Raw genomic sequence first — 20,652 nt, forward strand, 5'->3', positions numbered from 1 at the left:
TATTTCAAAACATTTAATAATACAGAATTACCAACAGTTAACAATGCATGAACAACGTACGTGTCATTTTTCCAAGTTTGTATTTGCATTTGTAAAGATTATGGTTACTTGTAGTGTGAATTAGAAATGTATAAATGTTTCACAAACTGGAAAAAGGTTCTTTGTATACGCAAGGGTTAACACACAGGGATATATTGAGACCAGAGCAAACACAACAACAAAAGATAGAACCCCGTCAAATGTAATGAAAATTAGAAATGCCATCAACAAACCCCTGTCTAGAAACTTCAAAACTTATGCATGCGTTTCAATTGTTATTTTTGCCTGTCTGTGTATGGATTTCTTGTGGAAATTACCTTAAGAAAGGTCTTAATTGACATTTTCGCGATTTCAATATGATGTACACATTTGTTTAACATCGAAAAATTATTGAAGAATGTCCAGCGCGGTCTTCTATGACTACACAAACACCATTTTATTTCTCTTTTAAAGTGCTAATTAAGTAGCGGCATAGATAGTTTAAACAACATTGAAAGATATACATTTAAATGTATTGAACAGCTAATGTAAATAACTGACATGTTTCCTGACCGCTTACAAAGTGCAAACAAACCCTTGTGATCAAACTACATGAGCCAAACACATTAGTATAAACTTCATGATTCCTTGTAATCGGCCTTACTTAGTGTTGACGGCTTTAATGCACTATTGTTAATGTTTGAAAATGTAAATTAACGTGTTTTTATTGGTTAATGTATCATGCGCGTGCATGTGTTATTTTTTTCAGCAGATCATGCATGTGCAACGCTCTTCCAAACACCTCCCATGTATTGCAAATGTAAACAAGCAGGCCGTCGAATGAGAATACACACATTTATGTTTTGGTATGTATTGAACATTTTTCTAACGAATACATCAAAATGTTTCCATTTTACCTCTCAATATTTAAAATTTCTGTCTGCATAGCTCACAAATAGAATGTTCCACCGGTCTTAGTATGAAGATAACTTCTGTTTTACCGACAGTTTGCATGAGTGACACATCGTTGGCGTAAGACCTGTAATAATGCAACAAATTCAGAAATTTATGAGAGTTTTAGATTAAATAACTTTAATTGTTTTTCTTTGTTCTCTTTTTACAAAATTGTGTCGCTTCTCAATAAAGATAGATTAACAGTGTTTGCAAGTTAATCAATAATTATATTAATACATTTAGGAGCGCTGTCAATGGGCTGATGATTTTAATACATTCAAATGAATCATGGCGTCAGCGTTTATTATTTATCGTCTATAAAACTGTGAAAACCAGAACTGAAAATAAAGCTTGTCGGGAGTTCAGACTAATCATTGTAGAAAAGGTCTTTTATCAACACTAGATGTACAAAGATGTTGATCTCACCAGCCGCACAGAAACTTCCACAACTTACTCAGTGTAAATGGTCACGTCTAGAGTGCGGGCGACTTCATTTTAAAATGGTAAAAAAAGAAAACTCCCAATAGCGTTGGAAATAGGTAAAACATGCAGCGTTTTGTGACAAATGAATGCATGCGCAAAAAACGCCTAATTTAAATAATTGGATTATCTAGGTCACCTTGTTTCACCTTCAGACACTAATGTAGACACGAAACCAACGACTTTCATTACATTGTACTTGGTAAAATAGATATCATTAACTTATGCTTGTATAATATAGTGTAAAATAAACTCGGGATTCGATAACGTCGTTAAAATAATCAACTCTGGCAGCAAACGTCCTTTGTTAATTATTTAGTCAACATTGTATCACCCTCATCACATATTCTTATATTGACGTCATCTGTGTTGATATATGCCCGTGCCCTCTGAGGTTACGACAGTAATACGTAGGTGAGTCATCACGCAATTATAGTTTAACCTTCGACAACAAAAATAGATATACTGACTATCTAGGGCTAGAATATCGTAACGTCACTGTCATATATGGACGTATCAATTCAATATCCTGTCAGCACTACTCTATATAAACTCAGCATTAAGTTTGATTTTACAAACTTTACTGTCATTAACAAATATACATTGTTAACGCAGGTATAAATACAACAACCTTATCGTAACACAACATACAGCTTATTCCATAGCAGAGATTTTATGGCTGAACATACTAATAATTTGGTTAGTTGGAGAGTTCATTCAATGGCCCTCTCTTGTCTCGGCTTCTTTGTACAACCCTCACAAATCAGACAAGCATATCCAGTATCATTAGACATTTTATAACGTGGATTATAATTGAACCATTGACACATGTGCAAAAACAAAAAGACATGTGTTGTTGATAACGTGATACTACATTAACCACCTAACTTGTGTTGGTGTGCACAGTTTTTCAGAACAAGGTAGAATACAATGTAATTTAAAAGATGTTAATTTCCGACAACATGGACCATAATCCATCTATTTACGGCATGCATTTATCTTCTAAACATCAACTCTCTAAAGACGTAGGCGGTATCGATCTCTGCCAGGCGGTCGTGGTAGCAGCCGGGTACCTGGGTAGTTCATTTGTTCACTCCAATATATACACAGTCTCACCTGGTCAACACCTTAGGCTGTTAGACGTCAGCAGCAGCAGCAGAAGCAGCCAGCTGTACAGGTGAGAATCTACATCGTTCATACAGGTAAGCAACATTTTGATATTCGTCCTACGTTTTCCCTGTTACAGTGTTGATAGGTTTTGATATATTACAAATTAAAGCAAAACTAATATTGTGTGCAAACATAAGTTAGAAAATAAAATAACACGTACTTGGTTGCAATGACGTATTTGGTACATGGATAATCGATTTGTCTCAAAGGAACATGAGCACAGCTTAAGAGTGCTGGTATGTGGATAGTATTTTTATAAATAACTATATCACATATTTACAGCCATGGATAAGCATTTAATGGCGAGTTTGTTGTGTTTTGGCTTAACGTTTATTACACATGACTTATAACGTGACTAATAATGTATAAAATTGATATTAAATTATTTCCTGTGCAATATTCAATATGCTGATATATAGAAAAAGTACAAAAATATACCTTCAAACTTTGAGCATGTATGGCTTCCAAGAATTGATTATGCGTACATCAGCGTTCATGCATGCGAAGATATTTGAATATAAGTTACATTTTACCTGATGGCAGCGATGCTAATTATCCTGCGACAAGTATTCCGTGACTGAAGCAGCCTGCGAATGAAACATAAAGGCTGTTTCGCAGCATGAAAGAAACCTTTTAGAAACTGTCTCAGAATTACCGCCAGTTAACATGAGTGACCCATCGTTGGCGTGAGACCTGTAATAAATGAAACACACTCAGAAATTGTTTAATGAGAGTTTTAGATAAAATAACATAAATTGTTTTTTCTCTGCTAACCTTTTACAAAATAGGGTCGCTTCTTAATATTGAGAGATTAAATGGACGAATTTTGACAAACATGATTCTATAAAATGACGGTGATTAATGATACACTATATGTGATATCATTATGTGACTGTGACATTGATTGTTCTATCATTGAACCATATTAGTTATTCTTTACGAGGTGCGGACATTTTCGCTTACGTTTTGCGTTTGTTAAGTCAACGCAAACATTTGTACTCGCAAACTTGTTGAAATACTATGAAATTCTGTTTTAAAGCATCATTATCAAAGCGAAAATTGCAACAACGCCAAAAGTTTGGTGAGTCGAAAATGACCATATTTGAGATATTTACGTTTGCAGTACTATCAATCAAAATATGACGACATATTTGAGCATGATGTATCTTGATCATTGTCGGAAGAACCTGATTTAATATCTGGCTTTAGTTCTTCGAGATTTTTATCTTGGTCCAATAATGTTACCTAAGGAATTACTGACGTGAGCAACAATTACAGATAGTTACTGAAATCAAAAATATTTTCCTTTACTTTTTTCTTGACTCCACTTATTCTTTCCGATGGAAATCTCTAAGTTTGGAAACTTCCTGAAGTAAAAGAAAATGATTTTTGTAAATATGGGGCCCTAGTAATAGTCCTATTTTACACTGTGTTATCTTGAGGTAAGTTATCTAGCTCTCTTGATTGAAAGTAGTACTTAGTCTACCTTGCGCATAATAAAGTATGTGCTTTAGAATGATCAAAATCACTTTTAGCTAACATAATTGTGAAATTCAGATTTATTCTTGAAGTAATATTTATGCATGCATTCCGATTAACAGATACAAAAATGCAATCATCTTATAATTATATAAGGCATATTTTACAGGGCCCAACGTCACAAACTTTCAAATTCCTAACTGACTTTTTATGGAAAACGTCGCTGTAATGACGGAATAAGCTATGAGGGAAAATGTTTTACTGAAGATAAGGAATTGGACCAGTCTTCATTATCACAACACCTCAAGACGAGATTGAGGTTTATTTTCTATAAAACATAACAGAACGCTAAGAAAGATTTTAATCACCAAAAGAGGAAAGAATCTGTACCGATAAGGAATGTAATTTACTATTTCAAAACATTTAAACACTGACAATGCTTTGTAATATTTAAAATATCTCAAAAATGATATTATAATAATTATTATATTATCAACTTTTTTTTTGTGTTTTTTCAAGTGTTAATTCGTTTTTAAGTGAAATAAGAATGTGAAAATAGGTTTTTGTTCAGTTTCGGTCTGTTTTGTTCAGTTTCAGTCTGTTTTGTTCAGTTTATGTCTGTTTTGTTCAGTTTGAGTCTGTTTTGTTCAGGTTCAGCCTGTTTTGCTCTTGATTCAGTGATTCGCTGTTCCGTGATAATTCTACAAAAATAAACTACAAAAACGACGTCGTTAAGGTGGGATTTTTTTAATTCTGAAAAGCTGAGACGAACGATACAGCTATTTGTGACCAAAATGTTGTTGTTTTTTTTGTAAAATAGTTAAATCATATATCGATTTATGCAAGTAAGGTGTTATGTCAAAGCGGCACTTCCACTCTTAGCGATATTTAACGGCAAATTTACCTGGAAATCAATCCGTTCACTAGCTCTATAACCATTTTATCAAAACTGTTACAACTGTATAAATCATTACAGTAGCACTAAACTGTTCCAATTGTATAAATCTTTACAGTAGCAATGAACTGTTACAATTGTATAAATCATTACAGTAGCACTAAACTGTTACAATTGTATAAATCATTACAGTAGCACTGAACTGTTACAATTGTATAAATCATAACAATAGCAGTAAACTGTTACAACTGTATAAATCCTTACAGTAGCACTAAACTGTTACAATTGTATAAATCATTACAGTAGCACTAAACTGTTACAATTGTATAAATCTTTACAGTAGCAATGAACTGTTACAATTGTAAAATTCATTACAGTAGCACTAAACTGTCACAATTGTATAAATCATTACAGTGACACTGAACTGTTACAACTGTATAAATCATTACAGTAGCACTAAACTGTTACAATTGTATAAATCATTACAGTAACACTGAACTGTTACAATTGTATCAACCATTACAGTAGAAAATGATGTTAAGTACAATATTATAAAGACATGATTAATGAAATTTCAGCTGAAACTGAGTAAGTTGCGCTTAATAGCATAAACACTATAGAATCCGAATCATCAAAGAAATACAATCATCTGAAACTTTCGATCGAACATGATACAGGAGATGCAGACAAAGCCTTTGTGATAACTGGAGCAAAGAGACTCCTTAGTTTTGTTTGAAGCTATGGCTTTGACATACCAGCGAACAACATCTATTTTCCTTTGTTCGTCAGTGGGTAGATAGCCGTGTTATGACACACTACAAGTTTAGGTGGCTTTATGTACGGATCGCGGATAGCTGACATGTAAACAATATGGTTCTGTCTGAAAGGATGTCTCGTTAAAGAACTTCTTCTGTGCATATCTTATAGATCTATCGGAAAAGGCTTAACTTTGAAGTTATTTTTGCTGATTATAACAATAATTTTAACTATGAAGGGATTTTGGTATCTTCCATGTCTTGAGACATGTTCATTGGAGTCTCAGACGTTTAGTGATCTACATGTACTCATGCGTATGGCAGCAAACATCATAGTTAGTGCCACGAGTGCTTTCCAAAGCAAATGTCTATAAAATGGTTGTTGTCTGTTAAAAGTTTAAACTAATTTGCTTCGTGTAATGTCATACTGTTAATGTTTTCTGTTGTCCTTTACATTGCCTGAATTAGGCTACCAATACACCAAATGGAATTATAAATCATTTTCACATTTACAGGTTTTTCTTGCACACAGTCATAGCCAATGTTACAGTAAATACCTGATAAAAATCAATATATTGTGATACATTGTATATGGCGGCACGTCTTTCAAATATCAAGTTTTATCCTGACCCACTTCTTACCCTTTTTGTGGTACACATCCCTAACGTTTAAGCTATTGTAACTTTGTGTACCTTCACAAAATATAACCAGATTTCCAATAGAAGTTTTATTTCATGGACAAAACAACTTTTCACGATTTTATAATATGATCCTATGCCGTTTTGTTAGTATATTAATTACAAATTAGTGTTTTAGTAGCACAATAGTGTACGACTTTGTTTTATTTATTAACATTCTTTCTATCACAAATCGTACACTGTATTAAGTCAAAGTTAAGATGTACAGGGGCGCAATATAATTGAAGCAAATAGATTATTACAAGACATCTTCGAATATAGCGAAATAAATACATGTAATCAAAAAGTATCAGTAATATTCCTCGATCAACAAAAAGCTTTCGATAGACTATAATGGGGATGGATTTTAAAATGTCTCAATAAATTTAATTTTGGAAACAAGTTTTGTGAATTCGAAAACATGCATTCAAACCAACGGGTTTACCTCATGATATTTCAGAATAGCACGTTCAGTCGACAATTCAATTGAAAACTTCTGACAAAAAAAAAAAAAAAATCTATTAATAGAACTACTTCAGTACTTCAGTAGAAATATAAATATGATTATTTAGCTGTCACCCAGATTGCATTCATATTTGCTGAAACTGCAATCCGACAGACGTTCAATCGTTATATTAACATTTCCTCATATGACCGGTCTTTTATCAATAGGTCGGATGACCTTAATTTATATATCCTGCTGCCACAAAACCTTACTGGTCCAATTCTTGGACCGAAAACTTTCCAAAGAACGGTTGACATTAAAAACTTTAACAAGGCGACAACTGTTAAAAGCAGTTAAATGCTCTAATTATATGTTCAGAACATTCTAATACAAAAGTAAGAATTTGTCTTCCTATTTTTGATGTCTTCATTGTCTGCAATGAACCAAACGTCAACAACAAGATGGCGGCTATCGTATCGGTGGGAGTGGTTGCTAACACTGACGTCACGGAAACCATGGTCATGAGACCATATAATACAGACTACAGTTACTGTCCAGTAACAGCAGGCTGACTTTCCATAGATTAAATGGAAAATGGGAAGGGCATATGTAACATAAGCCACTCTAAAGCGCTTTACAGTGCATAGATATACAATTAATAAAATTATTTATTAAACATTAATCAATACAATTGTGAGGAATTAGCAGGAGCTGCCTTATCAGGCGCTAACTACTAGTCCTATGCCACCTGGCTAATGTCTCCCTATGTGTGTATGCCTGCGTGTGTGCTGGAGATGTAATGTGTTCTGTTTGAAGTGGGACCGTGGTTCCAACGGCATCATTTATAGTGCCACCTCACTTGAATGCTACACAGGTACCGTAACATCCACCCCAGACCAATTTATACTCCACCTGGGTTGTTGGAGTTGTGTGGGCAGAAGAAAAACACTTTTTCTGAAGATCGAACCCCGGCCGCCTGCGTGGAAGGACGGAGTTAACCACTCTTTCAATATAGATATTAGATAATTGTATAACTATATAGTTGGCCGTTATGTACGTCAGATTATTTTACTCATTTATTGTACTGCATTTGCACATGTTCATGCCGACCACTTTAGCGCCCCCTGGTGTCCGTTGGTAAAAAAGGTAGAAATTTGTATGTTTAAAACTGTCATTCCTATAAAAAAAACACTACTATAGGACAATTAGTTGTTGTCGTCACAAAGGATGTTTGACTCCCGTTATAGATTTTAAAATATATCCATTTTAAGTAATGTGATGGATGTATTTCAATATAAATATAAAGACCAATTGAAGGTATGTTATAAGAATAATACTACGTATACCAATGGTCATCTGGCGTCTCATGTTCTACTCGTTTATTGCGCAAATTGATACATTTCACTCCAACTAATGCCGTAATAAAATATATGATCTATACGCGCCATACACTCGTGTCATCAGTAGAAGTCGTAAGCCTGGAAGTCTGGTATAACCTACATATTATCTATGTAATCATTGGTGCTTTACTGTGCTTTGGTATTTAATGAATGCAATCTTGCAGTGTATGTATTCACTGCTGTTTGCTTTTTATATATTATATTTGATTTCTTATTTCTAATGTCGGTTAAAGTGTGTTGTATGTGCTATATTTACTAATTCTTGTCATAAAAATGGCTCTCAGTATTAAAGGACTTGTGTATCATATACATATCTACGACGTCAAATAGAGCTTGTTCTGTATTAAGGCGTGTCGTCATGTATTGTCTACGGTGTCCTTAACTATACCCTAAAGCATACAACGGAACGATCAACAAACACGTGAGACAAAACGTTATTTACAAGCCATTGTTTTAATGAAAATCATGTATATTTCATGGGCATAACAACGAACTGTGAACACCTGGTCTCTAAGGGAAGGAACATCCCGTAATGTTTCTGTGGTCATCATTATATTATTTATAACCAAAATGGTTACTGACATATTTGCTATCTGATAAAATATATCTGCTGCAAGAAAATTACTATTAAAGCCACGATTGTACAAGTCTTTACCAAATACGATGACGGCATAGACAAAAAGTCGGCCTGTAGGTAGGAATTCTGTTTCAGTTGAGATCATTACTGCGTGAGCGTAATGAGATGCCGTACATTATCTATCTGGATGCAATGAGCCGTTTTGTAATCACACAAAGCTCGTTAAATTCCGAGTACAAGTATGATAATAACATGTCTGCTGTATCTGACAGCCTCACCACAAGATTCCTTTTAAAGACAGTAGCGACTTATCGAATAACTCTTTCCATCTGTTCTTTTGGGTGGCACAATGGATAACGCACTTGCCTTTCACGAAGCTTTAAGGCGGCCGTGGTTCGATTCGCCGATCGGATGTGAAAAGCTAGCTATAGGGTCATCTGTCCGGTTTCCTCCAACATTAAGACACACACTCCCCCCGTGCGCTAACATCCGGGCAAACAAAAGTATTAAATGTAAGTTGAAATATCTCATAATTATTGTTAAAAAAAAAATGTAATCTATATTATCTTTATAATCGTTGTGTTTCACATACAAAAATTATTTGAAGTTGACATACAATAATGTTACCATGGGCTGAAAAAACTCCAATATTTATATATTTATTTATCTGAAATCCACGCGCACCTAGGCACCCTAGTGAACCAGATCTGGAACAGTTTGATGGCATTTGTACCCCGATGTGGTGAAACATGTAGGCACTGGTTCGACTCCCTGCGTCGTACACGAATTGTGTCCAATCTGTAAACAGGGTCTATATTAATCGTATAGATACAGTGTATTGCTGATCTCAAGGACGACTTTCAGCGAAAATATTGATTGTTCACATGTCAGCTGACAGACTCCTTTTAAAGAAATATCGATAAAACTACTTAACCCATATGTTAATATCTATTTATATATAATGAATGTGTTTACATATAAATATTACATCCTTGCCACTCTCTATATTACATATATAGAACTTGTTTGTTTCTAAATGATACCAAACACCGGTGTGGACCAAAGTTCTATGGTTTATAAAAGATTGAAGGTTGATGCTGAGTAATGTTGCTTCCGGTGTTTTTAAGGCATTATAAATTCTACTAAAAACTGTTTGCAGTATCCTGGCGGTTTTTGTGCATCCGTCAAGACAATAAGCGTAAATCGAGGAAGCTACCTGAAGATTAAAACAGCCTAGTGATGATTCCGATGAGCCCTGACACGTAGTTTCATTTTGAATTTCGTTACTTTTATGAGAATTTGTTACAGCTTTATTTGGACCTAAACTAATTTTACATGTTTTAGGGGTTTAAATCGATTTTCGGTAAATACGAGAAAGGCGGAAAGCTCTCGATGTCAAAAAGTCGACCCCGCCTAACTTTCTTGCATCAAAAACAACATGTCTAGTTGATGTACGGGGAAATGCGTAGTACCGTTGGAAAGATGGATATATTGCACGTAAAATGAATTCTCCTTCCGCGGATACGATCTCCGTTTCCTCTAAAAACACACGCCATTTCAGAGTTTTCAAGTGTTATTTTTTTGCTTAACAAACCAACACTGCATGTGTCGGCAGAAGATTGACGTCAACCCCCTAATATATGTACCAACGGTACTTGGCATTTTTCTGTACATCAACTAGAAATGCGTTTTTTATGCAAGAAAGTTAGGTGAGAGCTTTCCGCCCTTTTCGTATATATTTGATCATTGGGGTTGTCATTTTTACCAGAAAGTCGATCTTAACCCCTAAAATATGTAAAATTACTCTGAACACCTTAGTTTAGTTTCAAATACAGCTGATACAAATTCTCAGCCCCCTGTGCTTTCAACAATTGCCTACAATTTGTTAAAAATCCAGTTTAGATTATCGAGTCGTGAAGGGAAATGTTCAATATACAGTTTTTGAGATATTACTAAAATGTTTTAGATATTCTTGCGTTTTTGCCTTCGGTTGCTACTTTTGAATTTCTATGCATGTCAAACAAGTTCTCAGATTGTATAGCTTTAAAAATATACTTGACGAAAACTCATGTTGTCATTAAGCTAGCTAGACATTCCAAAATCTAAACTTTGGCCTATAAATTGTGAATTTGCCTTACCATGTTAAAATTTCTAAAGAACAGCGACAGACATGTTTACTGTTTAAAACGCAAATATTGACTGCAGCACAATGTACATAAGCTTATCCGATATTTCAGCTTCAATACATTCAGCAGATTTTATTGTATGTGATGTTTTGCTTCATGTATACTCTTTCTGTTTACTGTTACTGTTTCGACAAAGGAAGGTTAAATTGATAGTTGGTTATACATATGAGACTGCAATGTTATGGAATGATATGTAAATTTTGTTTAAAAAACAGGCATCGATCGTGAAGTATTTTAATAATTGAGCAATTTATTCTAAAAGATATCTGACGTGTGTTAACTTAGATCGATGTTTTTGTATTGTCACCATAATAAGTCAATATAGCGACGCCATCAACATATCCATATGAAATGTGTTAAAAAAGGAAGATTATTATTTCCATGAATCCATATCTGCATAGCGAATTATGTTGAAGAAATGCATTCTAAATACTGCAGACACATGTAGCTGAATAGTTTTAGAAGAGGAAGTTTTCGTTACCGAACGACATATCTAATTTGTGGTGAGCAGGGAAAAAGAACTAAATTATGGTCTGAGAAGGGAGAATAATGGCACCAGTGATATTAAAGAAATGCGGAGTAACCTTATGTTTACAGATATATCGTACTAATGTATAATGTATAAGGGTGCTACGGTAAATGGTCAGAGCTACATGTCTTCCTTCTTCAGTTGTGCTTGATGTTTCATACCAAATTATCAACATTACGTTACACAGTAGTGTATGCTGATCGGAAGGTTTAAAGTATGAACTACCTGTCCTAACTGAGTTGTGTCTAACTTAAGATTGATGAATATTGTCTGGTATTCATATCATCAACAGACGATTTTGTACTATGACCATGTCAAAACTATCGACTTTGATTCTATTTTTGTCGATGCTTTTTTCAGTATTTCCTAATACATTGTAATTAATTGTGTTAAACAGACAAATGACGTCAAACAGTAAAATAGCGTTCTTTTTTTGGTGATTGATGTTTCCAGTAGTTTAGAAAATGTCATACATATCAATAAGGCTAGATGGGAACGCTTGCCTGCTGAAAAATTGGTACTAATACTGGATGCATAGACTCATTAAGTATGCCTATCATGTGCGTCAACCCTGTCAAACAATCGATTTAGATCGGTATCATTTGAATCGCGCATGCATACCTGTACTGCTCGCCACTGCCGAGAAATTCGCATCATATGGTCGGTCAGGTACTTCAGGAATTGACGTTAACTATCCCGTATACCTATAGCAGCACTTGCCAAACACGAGGTAACGTGCATGTTGCTATACCTATACATTGTACGTACTTAATACTTAGATAAGTATTTGTTTGGACTTTTTTAAGCAAAAAAATCTAAAAAAAAAATCTCGTCTCGCGTTGATTCTCATATATTTTGTTGATATTTCAAAATGAATATCTTCCGTTTTGTAAATGAAGTTGCCCGGTGGTCCGATTGACTTTGCTGCGCGCGCAAGATGCAATTCTCGTCAACACAGAAAAACACTTTTCAAGTATTTTAAAGTATTAAGTATTAAAAACACGTTTATTTTTCAGATGAGAAATCAAGGGAAATAACTCTAAAAAACCCATTTGTAAGCGCATGATACACGATAGTCTTAGGCCGAATAACATCCACGTACTCAGTAGGTCTATTCGTAATGACTTATGCTGTTTCTGTTTTATTTCCAGGGTTTTCCCGTGGGTACAGACAAACTGAAAAGTTTGACAGAGATTCCCTAGACACAAATATTTGATCTGAGGCGGAAACTTCTGTGATGTTCCAAATGACAAAGGCAGGAAACCAAGGAAAGAAATGCACAGGTTATCTGTTGTGCTTCTAATTATCGAGGAATTTTTATCTACAGGTCAGACTGTGATTAAGCGAGTAAAGTGTGTAGAAGATTCAATGCAGTCAAGGAAAGAAGTGTCATTTTATGGTGAAAAAACAAGGACAACGCCACCTATCGTGTAGACTACGCCACCTGTCGGTCACAAAGTCAGGTGTAAGGTAGCATTTAATAATCTCCCGGGAACATCGTCACAGTATTTTCAAAACAATATAAAGTGGTCCGTCATCAATCAAATTTGATATTACGCCACCTGTCGGCAAAGCACCAGGGACGGTGACAACAGTGCCACATATACCAATGAAGATCCGGCTAACTCCCAGGAGGGCGTACATCCCCACCATCGTGTTTATTTTGTGTATTGTTATACAGCTACGCATCCTTTTTGTTGGTACGTACAGCAGTTTTAGTGGGTTGTTCGTTTTAATATGGTTTTATTTTACTAAAAAACTAGAAATACGGGACATTCCTACTAAAATCCTCTAAGTCTGCCTCGCTCATCATGGTAAACACGTTGTGCGCATTTGTTAAAAGTGGATTTGTTAATGAAATGTCTGTATTGGTTACTGAAATCATTTTAAATTTGATGTATACATTTTCCATATTCATTTTATATTTCCACTTTTTAAAACCATCTGCATATCTTCAGATATCGGATAATTTTAACAAATGGCGTTTTATTACGAGAAAAAAGAATCTCAAGTCGGAGCAAAAACCTCTGTTTTGAAATTCAACTTTGTCTGCATGTTTGAAAGAACGTAAGGTTAATGACGACATTTATCAACATTTATTTACAACATATATCTTCTCATTAAATTGCAACAACTGATGTTTACTTTAAAACACATAAATTAACATATCTTTTTTTTTTAAATTTTATGAAAATGCAACCAAGAAAATAACTGAGTTCTTTTTCCAAGAAATGAGATCTGAGAACCCATTGATCTCTCCCTATACTACATGTACGGCGTCTTATTTCATATATCGCTTGTAATTTGGCAAAATGAGACGAAGAGGAGCATAATTTTTGAGAGAAAAAAATATAGTAGAGGTCTGTTGCTGTCGTTGCTTAGTTTTCTTTCCAATATTTATGTCAACATATTTTACGCGACTGTGTTCCCCTTATTCACAGTCATACTTCTGAGAACCATTCTTTAATGTTATGACTTAAATTTGCTTCTAGTTTCATTCTTACTCTTAAAGACGTAATATTACAAGTAATGTCTGTTTATTTTGTACGGCTGTCATACGCGATAGAAACGAGCATGGAAAAAGTCAACGTTGCCGAATAAAAAACAAATTCTGTTGAATTAAAAAATTCCAATTTGAAGGATATTCTTCTGTTTCTTTTGACAATAAGTTGCATCTGGTTCTTCCACTGATAAAGATCGGTACGTCCATTTTAGAATATAGGACTTAGCGGGTGACTTCCATGCGTTATCCTACCTCTTTATCTATGACAGTGCCTCAAGAAAAAGAAAACAGGCCTTGTGATGAAAGAAATCAAGTCGGGAGGAAAATGCAGGAAATATCAAAGGTTATTCCCTCAGAGGTAGGTACTGCATATATCACTTAAACATAAGTATTTCTAACTTTGAAAAAGAAACATAATTGAACTTAGATATGTACAGTTTATAAGGAATATGAAACACTCCCGATAAATGTCTGACAAATACATAATATCAACATATTTACAATATTTGCTTTTATTTTCACATACATAATTTTTCTATCTATATATCTACATTTAAATATTCAGGTAGTGTGCATTGCTACGACTAATTCCCGTTAACTTGACCCTTTAAGCCACGGCAAATGTATACTAGCATTGCAATGGCATATCCTTACATGCTCTATAGTTGTTTACACGGGGACGAACATGACTCTACTACCTACAAGGCGCACAATTTATGGAATGTAGAATCAGTAGATATATGTTCTGCATTTATAATTATAGTATCTTACTTGATGAATAATAATTGCATCGAATGGCTGTCAGTGTTATACAATTTGAAATGATATGACCCCAATTTCCATTAATAATGATTTGGATTAGTAATGCAATATTTTAAGCGCCCTTTGCGTATTTGTGTTTGAAGCTGTTTTACATTGATGTTTGAAGCCATTAAAGCATATATATTTGAAGTCGTTTACTGTGTGAGTCAAGCTATTCTATATAGGTTTGAAATATTCTACATAAATCTTAAATATGTGTTTGAAGTTATAAAACTTGTGTGATTGAAATGTTCTACTTGTTTGATCTGGATGTTCTCCTAGTATATCTGAAGTCTGCTAAGTGCGTGTTTGAAACTAGAAAATGTTAAAAGTGTGTTTACAAATTTTCAGACTGTCCAGACAAATATGATATATGAAGAATGGCTAGCAGAGTTTAAGAACCCTCTGATAGGGGTCAAACTGACAAAGAACATCACTAAATTCCTGATAACCGGAACCAGTATGGTCAAGAACAGTTCTCGGTCGTTTGAATACTTCTCGGAAGAAGCTGAACCACGTAAGTAACAAACATTCTCGTTATAATTAAGTCGTACTTCCGGAGACGCAAGTCAGGCCGCGTAAGTAACATACATTCTCGTAAGAATTAAGTCGTACTTCCGGAGACGCAAGCAAGTAACATACATTCTCGTTATAGCTAAGTCGTACTTCCGGAGACGCAAGCAAGTCACATACATTATCGTTATAGCTAAGTCGTACTTCCGGAGACGCAAGCAAGTAAAATACATTCTCGTTAGAGTTAAATCGTACTTCCGGAGACGCAAGCAAGTAACATACATTCTCGTTATAGCTAAGTCGTACTTCCGGAGACGCAAGCAAGTCACATACATTATTGTTATAGTTAAGTCGTACTTACGGAGACGCAAGCAAGTAACATACATTCTCGTTATAGTTAAGTCGCAATTCCGGAGACGTAAGCAAGTCACATACATTCTCGTTATAGTTAAGTCGTACATCCGGAAGCAAGCCATATCACGTACGTAACATACAGTGTCGTTTGTTTATTGTCAAGTTGTACTTCAGGGAGCAAGTCATACAACTTAAGTAACATACAACACGTCATAGTCAGACTCAAGCCGTATTTCCGAAAGCAAGCCATTAGAGTCACATACAATCATTTTATAGCCAATTCGTACATCCGTGAACAAGCCATACAACGTAAGTAATATTCAATCCTGTTGTAGCCAAGTTTTACTTCAGAAAGAAAGCCATGCAAGACAAGTTACATAAGTCTCGTAGTAGTAAAGTTGTGCTTCCGGTGGTCATCTCTCAACACTACGTTGACGAATGCTGTACGGAATAAACTTAAGTCGAGAGATTTGTTTTCAGTAAAGGAAGATATTAGTGTAAGATGTTAAATCAACTTATATTACCTCTGAACCTTTAATTGTTTGATCTTCAATATTCATACAAGTACCCTTTTTGTTCAGGATTGGTCAGTATAGGAATCTTAATGACGGAGAGTGGCCTAATTGAGAACACTTTTAAGACTATGGACACTCTCTTAGAGGACAATGCAGGTGAGGACAGGAAGAAGTTCCGTATCATTCTACAACTCTCTATGCGGGACGCTGACCTAGGGGCAAAGGTCTTTGGTGAGGTGATGAAGCGTTACGGCGACTTCTTTGATACTGGTCAAGTCCACATTGTCCATGGACCTGCTGAGCTTTACCATCGACATGGTATCCCCAAGGAGACAGACGCAGACATGCGCAAGGAGATCCTCGACCACGCACTACTGTTCCTGTACTCGAGAAACTTGGCAAAGTATTTCGTCCAGTTAGAACCAGGTATTGTCTGTGAACGATTCATTATTAGGAATATATTAAAGATCGTCAGTCGGCAGAAAGCGGTATGGTTTGGTATCGATTTTGGACATTTTGGTTTTATCGGTACGTTGTTTCATTCGACGTTTCTTCAGAGCATGGCAGAATACTTGGCCTCACGATTTAGGATTGAAAACATTAATGTTTTGTTACGACAGTTATATCTGACAATTTCAAAAAGGAGTGTCACATTCACTAACTCCTCTCCATGTCTGCACCACGACATTGAGCGGCTAAAGAGCAGGTTCCGCTTCGACAGGGGAGACAACACTACATTGCTAAAGGGAGATAATCCCCCTGCAGTTATTAACACAACAATGGAAACGTTTGGAGGTTATTCTCCGATAAAAGCTTACGACAATGACAACTCCACGTTTTTCTGGGCCTCTTCTGTTGGATTGGGAGACAATTTCAGATTAATATTTAGATCTACTGTAAACTTAACGCGTGTAATAGTGACTACTGGAGGAGAAAATGGCGAGAAGGACCGGTTAATATCCGGGTACCTCAGAGTGGGCACAAATTACCCTCCGTGCTCAAATCTTATCCGGAGGGGCGTGTTTGTTCGGGGGTACGTGGACACGATAGAACAAGGGTTAAGGGAGTTTCCGTCTGACATAAACTGCCTGTCTATTGACGTCACACGCCCCCAGCGACAATGGCTTGTCATACGAGACATCAAAATTTTTACGCGAAAAGCGGACACTTAAAATTTTCGGTATGGAATTAAGAAAGAATCGGTGCTGACAAAAAGGTTAGATAACCTTTTCTGTTGTAATCTAAATGTTGTTACATATTTTTCTATTAAGGTGTCATTTATCAAAATAGCATATTGTTTTATTTTGTAACTTTTTATTAGAAGTTGCAGTTTAAAATAAAACAGCCTTCATTATTTTCATCCTGATGGAGATTTCTTTAAAATCTGTGTAATGAACATGGGGCCTCGGAAAGATTCACTAGGTGCCACATTTTCGTTTTGTTTTATAAAAATATGGTGATAACAAAGACTCTGTTATGTTTTGATTGTATTTAACAGTTTAAAAGTGGTAACAGTTTTTAAGCAATGCTTATTTCATTGTCAGTGCCGATGCCTTGGTCCAGCGCTAATATAAACATCACCAATATCACCTGATAAGTGTGAAGGCAAGCTAACAGAGATTGGCATGTACAACAGCTACGTATGATTCGCTATCCAAAGGCTTCACTTCACCTCTTACAAAGTTTGATTAATGCAGTCTAGTAATTGAGCACATGATAGAGATAAAATAGGCTGAGACATTTTTAGATTGAGTTTTGAAAATTGTTTGTATATACGTTTGTTACGCTTTGATTGATTGTATTACAACACAATACAAAGTATTATTTCAACTACATTATGCTCGTTTCCGTGACATTTAAAGTCACATGTAGTGATAGAAACGAGAGAAGGATGTAGTAGCTGTAGAGATCGAAACGAGAGAAGGATGAGTAGCTATAGAGATCGAAACGACAGAAGGATGTAGTAGCTATAGAGATCGGAACGTGAGAAGAATGTAGTAGCTGTAGAGATCAAAACAAGAGAAGGATGTAGTAGGTGAAGAGATCGAAACGAGAGAAGGAGGTAAAAGCTACAGAGGTCGAAACGAGAGAAGGATGTAGTAGCTACAGAGATCGAAACGAGAGAAGTAGGCAGTATGCAGTATTTACAGAGATCGAAACGAGGGAAGGATGAGTAGCTATAGAGATCGAAACGTGAGAAGGATGTAGTAGCTGTAGAGATCAAAATGAGAGAAGGATGTAGTAGCTGTAGACATCGAACGAGAGAAGGATGTAGTAGCTACAGAGATCGAAACGAGAGAAGGATGTAGTGGCTGAAGAGATCGAAACGAGAGAAGGATGTAGAAGCTACAGAGGTCGAAACGGGAGAAGGATGTAGTAGCTACAGAGATCGAAACGAGAGAAGGATGTAGTAGCTACAGAGATCGAAACGAGAGAAGTAGGCAGTATGCAGTATTTACAGAGATCGAAACGAGGGAAGGATGAGTGGCTGTAGAGATCGAAACGTGAGAAGGATGTAGCAGCTGTAGAGATCGAAACCAGAGAAGGATGAGTAGCTATAGAGATCGAAACGTGAGAAGGATGTAGCAGCTGTAGAGATCGAAACCAGAGAAGGATGAGTAGCTATAGAGATCGAAACGTGAGAAGGATGAAGTAGCTGTAGAGATCAAAACGAGTGAAGGATGTAGTAGCTGTAGAGATCGAAACGAGAGAAGGAGGTAGAAGCTACAGAGGTCGAAACGAGAGAAGGATGTAGTAGCTGTAGAGATCAAAACAAGAGAAGGATGTCGTAGGTGAAGAGATCGAAACGAGAGAAGGAGGTAGAAGCTACAGAGGTCGAAACGGGAGAAGGATGTAGTAGCTACAGAGATCGAAACGAGAGAAGTATGCAGTATGCAGTATCTACAGAGATCGAAACGAGGGAAGGATGAGTAGCTGTAGAGATCGAAACGTGAGAAGGATGAAGTAGCTGTAGAGATCAAAACAAGAGAAGGATGCAGTAGCCATAGAGATCGAAACAAGAGAAGGATGTAGTAGCTGTAGAGATCAAAATGAGAGAAGGATGTAGTAGCTGTAGACATCGAACGAGAGAAGGATGTAGTAGCTACAGACATCGAAACGAGAGAAGGATGTAGTAGCTACAGAGATCGAAACGAGAGAAGGATGTAGTATCTGAAGAGATCGAAACGAGAGAAGGATGTAGAAGCTACAGAGGTCGAAACGAGAGAAGGATGAGAAGCTATAGAGATCGAAATGTGAGAAGGATGTAGTAGCTGTAGAGATCGAAACAAGAGAAGGATGAGTAGCTGTAGAGATCAAAACAAGAGAAGGATGTAGTAGCTATAGAGATCGAAACAAGAGAAGGATGTAGTAGCTGTAGAGATCAAAATGAGAGAAGGATGTAGTAGCTGTAGACATCGAACGAGAGAAGGATGTAGTAGCTACAGACATCGAAACGAGAGAAGGATGTAGTAGCTACAGAGATCGAAACGAGAGAAGGATGTAGTAGCTGAAGAGATCGAAACGAGAGAAGGATGTAGAAGCTACAGAGGTCGAAACGAGAGAAGGATGTAGTAGCTACAGAGATCGAAACGAGAGAAGTATGCAGTATGTAGTATCTACAGAGATCGAAACGAGGGAAGGATGAGTAGCTGTAGAGATCGAAACGTGAGAAGGATGTAGTAGCTGTAGAGATCGAAACAAGAGAAGGATGTAGTAGCTGTAGAGATCAAAATGAGAGAAGGATGTAGTAGCTGTAGACATCGAACGAGAGAAGGATGTAGTAGCTACAGACATCGAAACGAGAGAAGGATGTAGTAGCTACAGAGATCGAAACGAGAGAAGGATGTAGTAGCTGAAGAGATCGAAACGAGAGAAGGATGTAGAAGCTACAGAGGTCGAAACGAGAGAAGGATGTAGTAGCTACAGAGATCGAAACGAGAGAAGTATGCAGTATCTACAGAGATCGAAACGAGGGAAGGATGAGTAGCTGTAGAGATCGAAACGTGAGAAGGATGTAGTAGCTGTAGAGATCGAAACAAGAGAAGGATGAGTAGCTATAGAGATCGAAACGTGAGAAGGATGTAGTAGCTGTAGAGATCGGAACGTGAGAAGAATGTAGTAGCTGTAGAGATCAAAACAAGAGAAGGGTGTAGTAGCTGAAGAGATCGAAACGAGAGAAGGATGTAGAAGCTACAGAGGTCGAAACGAGAGAAGGATGTAGTAGCTACAGAGATCGAAACGAGAGAAGTATGCAGTATGCAGTATCTACAGAGATCGAAACGAGGGAAGGATGAGTAGCTGTAGAGATCGAAACGTGAGAAGGATGTAGTAGCTGTAGAGATCGAATCAAGAGAAGGATGAGAAGCTATAGAGATCGAAACGTGAGAAGGATGTAGTAGC

At 36.3% G+C, this 20,652-nt stretch overlaps 1 protein-coding gene across 2 annotated transcripts; it reads left to right on the forward strand.

Moving 5' to 3' along the window:
* The first annotated feature begins 2,596 nt into the window (after positions 1-2,596).
* On the forward strand, positions 2,597-17,939 carry LOC110463896 (alpha-1,3-mannosyl-glycoprotein 4-beta-N-acetylglucosaminyltransferase C-like). 2 transcript variants are annotated; one of them, XM_021518819.1, is made up of 5 exons: positions 2,597-2,654; positions 12,717-13,265; positions 14,338-14,426; positions 15,221-15,386; positions 16,318-17,939. In XM_021518819.1, the coding sequence occupies exons 2-5, from the start codon at positions 13,175-13,177 to the stop codon at positions 17,421-17,423; spliced, it is 1,452 nt and encodes a 483-aa protein (XP_021374494.1). In that variant the 5' UTR covers positions 2,597-2,654; positions 12,717-13,174; the 3' UTR covers positions 17,424-17,939. The 2 variants fall into 2 exon arrangements, with proteins under 2 accessions (XP_021374494.1, XP_021374495.1); XM_021518820.1 differs by having other exon boundaries at positions 2,607-2,629.
* The last annotated feature ends 2,713 nt before the right edge of the window (positions 17,940-20,652 follow it).

This window comes from Mizuhopecten yessoensis, unplaced genomic scaffold, assembly GCF_002113885.1.
Source record: "Mizuhopecten yessoensis strain PY_sf001 unplaced genomic scaffold, ASM211388v2 scaffold10939, whole genome shotgun sequence".
NCBI classification, from domain to species: Eukaryota; Metazoa; Mollusca; class Bivalvia; order Pectinida; family Pectinidae; genus Mizuhopecten; species Mizuhopecten yessoensis.